We start from the raw sequence: 7,805 nt of genomic DNA, 5'->3' as shown, positions 1-7,805 counted from the left end.
GTTATTTTGATGATGATATCATAAATCTTTAACCATAATATTTTAACAGAAAGTACATTAATGATTTAAAAAACTGTAAAGGAAACAGTTTCTGGTTAAACGTTTTGTAACATGGAATCTTTCACATGACCATGATAACTTATGTAAAATAAATAACCATATGAATCCTCATCTCTGTTTTACATGTGAAAGGAATGCTAAAACATTTCCATCACTGAACATTTGGGTCATATGTAAAGATCTGTTATTTATGGACTCCATTCTGAAAAAAAAAAAACCAAAACCAAAAACACTTTGAATGTAAACTGATCTTATCTTGTAAACAACCTAAAACTTTTTATAAGACAATTACTATAAACATTACCTCAAGAATTCATGAAAGAATTTACCTATGTGAACAAAGTCATTGTGATTTGATTGTTTTATACTTACTTAAATGTGTGATATGTCATGATATTTTTATTGGGGAAGCTGAAAGTTTAAGATTACATACAAACTTACATAAGTATTATGTGTGTACACCAACAGTTAATTTCTCCAAGCAAGTAAACATTTTCATGAATGCATTAAACAAAAATTTGTTAATTTAAGAGAAAGTTTTTAAATTCTTTTTCCAGTTTGGACCTGTAAGGAAAAATAAAAACAAGTTTTTATGCAAAATGCTTCATTCGGTATTTTAAAACCTCTTTAAATAATAGATTATCAAACTACAGGGAGTGTAACTTTAATAGATTCAATAAGTTTGACAAATAACCAGTTTAAGGGGACTTTAATTTTCCTGTTTTTATTTTAATAGCTTTTAATTCTGCTCTGCCCCAGATATACCTTAAGAATGACACATCACAAAATCAGTTGGTAGTAGTATATTTCATTGAGATAACTCACACTTAAATATACATATAAGTGTGTGTTTCAACCTAAATTCTCCTGTTTCAAGATACAAAAATCTAAGTATCACTGCTTCAGGATATATATAATGTATTACTATACACACATATACAAGAAGAAGAAGAAGAAAGAATTTGCACTACCTGATTGGAAATGCTGACATTTCTGTGTAAGTATACTAGTTTCAACAAAGCATGTTAAATACAAATTAAAGCATTAATCCTAATGATAATTGGGTAGCCATCTACAAATTTTTATCAGTACAAAAAATTCCCAGCAAAGCTTTTCAAAAAGCACTAGGTATATGTTAGAATATCTGATTACTTTCTAGATTTACAATTAGGGTTTGAAAATCGATACCTTTAAATCTGCTTTATTTGTACTTTTATTATGTACATGAATACAATATACATGTGTACAAGATCAGCAGTAGAGTAATACAAAAATTACCAATACTGCATGTTAAAGATGGTCTTTCCTGCAAAACAGTGAGCATATCAATCTTACAAAAAAAAAGTTTAACATTTGATCCATGTAAAAACTTGTTATTTAAATTTTCCAAAATATATTTTTTGCATATCCTGTTTTACAACTATCAACCTTCTAGCTATGACAAGCCTTAATTCTTCTCTACGACAGCTAAAAAAATATCTTATTTAGAACATTTTGCTATAGAATAGAATACAAGGTTATCATAGCTATATTCAAATCTGATCACCTCTTATAACAACAACACAATTGTAGAAGTTCCTTAAAAGATGGTAAGAATAAATAATTGTCACTGAAAAGTAAATATGAAGGTGTTTCAGAAAAAAAGGCAATACTCTCTCATTAAGGCTTTGTGCACTTGTGATGCTAATGAACAACATGGCCTCACAGTTGTCAGTGAGCACCAGAGGAAAGCAGTAGTCTGTGATTCAGTTTTTTAATTCATTACTTTTCAGATATGCAATATAAAATACAAAAAGTACATCAGGCACTAGAATATAATGTCTCAAAACTATTATAATTTACCTGCCTTTCTAACTAAGCAATAAATAGGTTAAAGAAGTTCCATTACTGCTTAGAGCATATTCTTTATTCAACACACAGCAAGCTTTTCTTGCAAACTTCCTATACTGACACCGAAAACTAAACAACAGAATATAAGATTCCCTTACATTATAAATATGCTATTTCTGTTGGTTATGAGCATTTCCACCATACAAGTAGATATGAGTGAATAACTGACTTGAACTGCAGGAGGTGCTTTTCTGGTAAGTTGGACAAATTTATTGAAATTTCAGATCAAAGATATTTCTAGTCTATTTTTTTACACTTTTCACCATTTTTTGAAAAATAGATATTTACTACTTTAAAATGCCTACTTTCAGCTTCTGCAACAACATATCCTTCAAATGGTATTGAAAATCGTAATCCTGAACTGAAAATTACAATCTTCCCATAGCAATCACCCTAGCAATGGAATTCATGGCAATTTATAACCTCTTTGGTGATAATTTTCTCAATTGTTTTGACACAAACTCAATGCAAAACATGGGGGTATAAAAAGTTACACCCTTACTATAAGAGGTCTGTAATTGAAGGGTTGATTTGTAGTGTTGAAAATAAATACATTTTTTGTTTTTCTTCTGTGATAGTTTGACATTTGTGGTGTTAGGTTCATGCTTTTCCTCTCTTCTTAAGCTTTAAATTTATGTATAATTTAGTTGGGTAGTGTTATTTGTTTTAAGATATTGTCTTTTTAGATACTCTGAATCTGAGCTTATTAATATGCACATACTAATGAAATAATTTGCATAATTAATTGGAAGAAATTATTTTGTGTTACTTTCAAAGTTTGTCCTACAGTCCAAAACTAGTAATGCATACATCAATGGGCTGTAAGCACCTTAAATTTTACATTCTTCCTTGTCAATATGTTTAGTTTGTGTTTCTAATTGGTTATGCACTGTAGAAGCTATACTATAAAAGTTATGAGATCAGAGTGTAGATATGTCACATGACACAGAAAAGCAAAGAATGAGTACTTTTTAAATTAAGAAATTAAAGTTAGATAATATTAAAATTTGAATTATGAACTGCATTTTGATGCCAAGTTTATTGATATAAATTGGTGATAAATTATCTTAATTAAATTTTGATTGTAACTTTGTAAAAGTTCCTGATATGTGCACTTTGATCCACCCAAATGCATAGGGTTAATGAAGTTGGCATAAGTGCAGGCAGTATCCATGGCATTGTCCACAATCACATGAACTTCTGGAAAGTATGTGCTCATTGGGTCCCAAACAATTGACAGACATCCATAAACAGAATTGTGCAGACATATGTATCCAGATTTCGCAACGTTACCAAGGTGAAGTTTTCACTGGTGATCAAACGTGAGTGAATCATTTTGTCACAGAAAGCAAAAGACAGAGCATGCAGTGAAAACATTCAGATTCACAATCTGCCAAAAAATTCAAAACACTATCATAGCATCCCACTGGTAAGATCATATAGATCTTGTTTTGGGACTCCCAGGGACCTATTTTAGCCCATTTCATGAAGCATTGGGTCACAATCACTTATTTTATTTATGAATTGCCTTTACTTTCTGAAATATCCTAATCCACTACAAACTACTACCTCAGATCAATTCTGAGCTATTAGAAAAGGTAAGAGAAGTAATTTAGCATTATTACTTGGTGTTTTTGAGTAATTACTATACTCGTATAAAAAAGTTATTGCTGGTATCTCTTTCTAGTTAACTTTGAAAACATCTTTCTAAGGTGACTTCTTCATTTGGACAACATCACTTAGTTCTTCCTGTATAGGTTCTCTACCTATAAAATATCACTTAATTCTTCCTGGATAGATTTCCTATATGGACAATATATTATTAAATTTTTCTGGAATAACTTCTCTGCTTATGCAGTACTACTAGCTGAATTCTTCCTGAGTAACTTCTGTATTGTTAACTTAAATAATAAAATATTTTAAGCTCTTCCTTGGTGAAACTTCTTTTACTCAGACATTACATATATGCAGTTCTCCATGGGTAACTGAAATAAAGATGTATAAAACACTGTCACTTGAGATTCAGGTGACTGTATTCAATGAGCAGACTTGAACTGACCATTTTTACCTAGAATTTTTGTAAACAAAAAAATAAGGGTGTATTAATTGAACCAAAGATAAAAATAAGTTTATTTTACTTAAGAAAAACTTTTTACTTTCAATTTACGCCCTAATGATCTAAAAATGTAAAAAATGTTATTAGAAAGTAAAAAGGAAAATAAGTAGGTATGAATGAATATACATATATATATATATATATACTTTACTTTATTGTACAAAACAAATTAAACCTTTGAAAATATGACATGATATTTATAGTTTTCCATAGGATATAAAAACAAAACAAAAAAGATACTTAAAAATTATTTCAAATTCCTCTAAGTGATAAAGCAATGGCCCAAAAAAAGAAAGAAAAAAAGACGTATCTGAAACAATAGTTAACGTGCATTTTTTGAAAAATTCATACAATTTAAAAAAAATAATACTTTCTTTATGCTGTATGTTATAAATTCAATGAAATTACGTTCAAAGTTTAATTTCTTGCTGTCTTCCCAAAATCAGAAAATTTTCAAAGTGGAATGTTAATATATTAATTTCATACAAGCAAGTAGGTTAATATTTAGAACTATACATGGACATTTCTGTACATTAAATTACTTTTAGTTGCAAACTTTCGGCCCTCTTACAAAAATGTACAATGTTGCCCAACGAAGGCTCCAGTAAGAGGACCAAAAACTTGCAAATACAAGAAAAGTATTTTAACATAGATAAAAGTCAGTGTATAATTCTATATATTAATTGACCTATCTTATGAGTTTTAAAAAACAAATAAGTTGTAGTTATTTCATTATTTTTTAATATATAAATTCAAAAACCCATTAAGGATTTGAAAAAATTTGTTATATATATTTTCTAATCAACTAGCTTGAATCTTTGGTTAAGTCTGCCTCAAGTAAATGTGGGCTGGACCCTTCATGCTTTTTTAAAAATATTTACAACATGAGCTGTACAGATATTTACAATGAGAATAGGCACAATATACAGACAATTCTTCTATCTTTTTCATAAATTTCGATACTGTAATCTCTACTATATTAATTTCTCTTCACTTTTGATAATCCTCTGTACACATTCATACTTCATTACATCCTTCTTTGTAACTTTCAATATTTTATACTTTCTCTTATAAAATCTAATATTTTCTCTCAGTTATACACATTTAGTTTTCTGTTCTTTTCGAAACCTTAAATATGTTTTCAAACACTTGATATTTACCTTTAGTTTGCAGTATTTAATGTTTTCTCATTTTTTCAATATTTGATACATATATTTTTTATTGGATATGTTATCTTTTTCCTAATATTTTATACACTTTATTCTTATTCATATTTTTAATCATTTCTCTTTTTAGTGTTTCAATCTTTCTTATACTTTCAAATATTTCATATTTTTCTTTCTCAATATCTGACATTTTCTCATACATTTAGTATTTCACAATTTCTTTCAATACCTGGCACTTTCTCTTAGTTTCAATATTTCATACTTTTATAGCATCTCACACTTTTTTCTTCTATCAATATTTGACACTATTATTTTCAATAGTTCATACTTTTCCTTATTCAATAATTGAGACACTGTCACTTTCAATACTTAATATTTTTCAATATTTATCACTTTGTCTTATTTTCACAATTTCATGCTTTCTTTTCTTTCAGTATTTGAGGTTTTTTCTTAATTTCAATACCTGACACTTTCTTTTATTTCAAAAAGCTGATATTATTTTCTTTTGTTTGAATACTTATGTTTTCTCTAATTTTTCAATGTTATACCTTATTTTAGTTTTTAATATTTGACACTTTGCTATTTTTCTATATGGTTCTTTACAAAATTTGAATATTTGCTTTATAAAATTTCAATATTTTCTATCTGCAAATCATCATTATTTTACAACTTCTTTTTTCTAATTGTTAAAATTATTATGTTTCAGATATTTTACATTACGATGCATTATTATTTCTACTTTTGGCTTATTTATGTTAAGTGTAAGAAACAAATTATTTTTCTCATTCCAAAACAATGTTTTCAGTGCGAGAACGTTTCACTTGCCTATGATCTTCAAGGTCCAAGTCTTGTTCTTGGTTTTCACTTTCACGCTTACCAGGATTCTTCTGATTTGACCACAGACCATCAGGACAACTTTGTAAATTGTTATTATTATTATTCAAATGCAGGCTGAAACCTACAGCAGAATCATGTTGATCAGGTAATGGCAGTTTTGCTGCTTCATTGATTTTGCAAGTTGACTCGGAAATCAAAAGAAGTTCTGAATTACAAATAGACTTAGTTTCTTGTTTTGATAGGCTGCTGTTCTTCTTAAACATATCTTTTGTTGGAATAAAACCATAAGAGAGTACAGAATCTGTATCTCCAGTTCTTACAGGAGAATTTATACTTTCACTGGTTAGTGCCAAATCTGTAACTCCATTTGATAATGGTGATGGAGAGGAAGCATAAGATGAGGAAAAGTCACAACAAGATGAACACTCTGAGCAAGTACTGTTGGTTGAACTACGTCGAGTGTCTGTAGAACTTCCTTTTTTCTTTCTACGCTGAGCAAGGGGAGCTGCTGAAACATCTTGGAGGTGAAATCCTCCTCGAGCTGCCAAATGAAATGCGTCGAAAGTGGCTTTGATTGCACACTCTGCTGCTCGTGGAGAGGAGGAAGAACTGAGAACATCTGGGGTCATGAGAGGTGCAGCAGAATAAATTCCTGGATTAAGTCCCTGGACCCATGAGTGATATTGGAGCTCAGCCATGGTCAGTCGTTGCTTTGGGTCAACAGTTAGTAGACCTTTAATGACATCTTTAGCTTGCTGAGAGACTACATTCCAAGCTGGACCAGAGAAAGAAAATTCTCCTTCTCTGATCTTCTGAACAATTGTTTCTGTACTTGCTTCTTGACTGTAAGATTGAAAGGGGGTCTTTCCTGATAACATTGTGTACTAGATAAGCCAGACAAAAATTACAAATTATATATTAGAGACCACTGTTAATAAATGAGGTTTAGACAGTATATTTTTGCACAGGCCAAAAAATTAACAAATTTATAACCTCTTTGTTCTAAAAATTTTTTAAGTAGAAAACTTTATTTTCAGATCTTATAGTCAATGATTATGTCAAATTTATTAAAGGTAAACAAAAAGGTACAGAAAAACTAACAAGGTTACATTAAATGTTTATCTCTATTGCCATGGGTATCCTTTGCTGCACATTCAAAATTTTATTAAACTACTTTTTGTTTATGTTCTATCAATTAGAATAGCCTAAAATCTTAGCTAATAATCCATATTTTAATAGTATATAAGTTTTAAGTTCTTAATTCTACAAGGCAACATTACGAAAAATCCTGAATTTCCCACACTGTGACACACGACACATTTTCTCAAGGCATCTTGTCTCCTTTATTTTATCTACCACCCCTTGTAAAAGTACAACACGTAAATTACTCACCATAAAATCATCATTGCTCCAACAAAGCATATTTTTTTATAGTCTTCAATTTTGTTTGGTTACAGAGCTACCAAACAGAAAATTACCCCCCCCCCCCTCCTGCCACATCCTCTCTTTCAAGATTTGTTAATAATTCTCTCCACTTTTAATTATATATTACCTATAACAAATAGAAAGTCAAGGTTTTCATCTATCAGATGACATATTGTATAAGGTTAGGTCATGAATGGTTAAATATCAAGAGTACCAACATCATTCCTGCTAGAAAGTTAATGTCTAGCTTAGATGAAAAAAATCTAAACTATCCTTTTTTTTTTCTTTCTAGAATGACTTCAAATTGTAAC

At 29.6% G+C, this 7,805-nt stretch overlaps 1 protein-coding gene across 3 annotated transcripts in view; it reads right to left on the bottom strand.

Moving 5' to 3' along the window:
• Window positions 1–5,726: 5,726 nt before the first annotated feature.
• The window catches only part of LOC106465800 (ribosomal protein S6 kinase alpha-5-like), a 71,751-nt gene continuing 69,672 nt past the window's right edge, over window positions 5,727–7,805 (bottom strand). For 2 of the 3 annotated variants that reach the window (XM_013926033.2, XM_022393740.1), the window contains exon 15: window positions 5,727–6,953. In XM_013926033.2, the coding sequence (XP_013781487.1) occupies window positions 6,015–6,953 (939 nt within the window). In that variant the 3' untranslated portion in view covers window positions 5,727–6,014. The remainder of the gene's footprint in view (window positions 6,954–7,805) is intronic. The other variant, XM_022393741.1, reaches the window with a different exon arrangement.

This window comes from Limulus polyphemus, unplaced genomic scaffold (assembly GCF_000517525.1).
Source record: "Limulus polyphemus unplaced genomic scaffold, Limulus_polyphemus-2.1.2 Scaffold2055, whole genome shotgun sequence".
Classification (NCBI taxonomy): Eukaryota; Metazoa; Arthropoda; class Merostomata; order Xiphosura; family Limulidae; genus Limulus; species Limulus polyphemus.
This window is presented reverse-complemented; position numbering and strand designations above follow the sequence as displayed.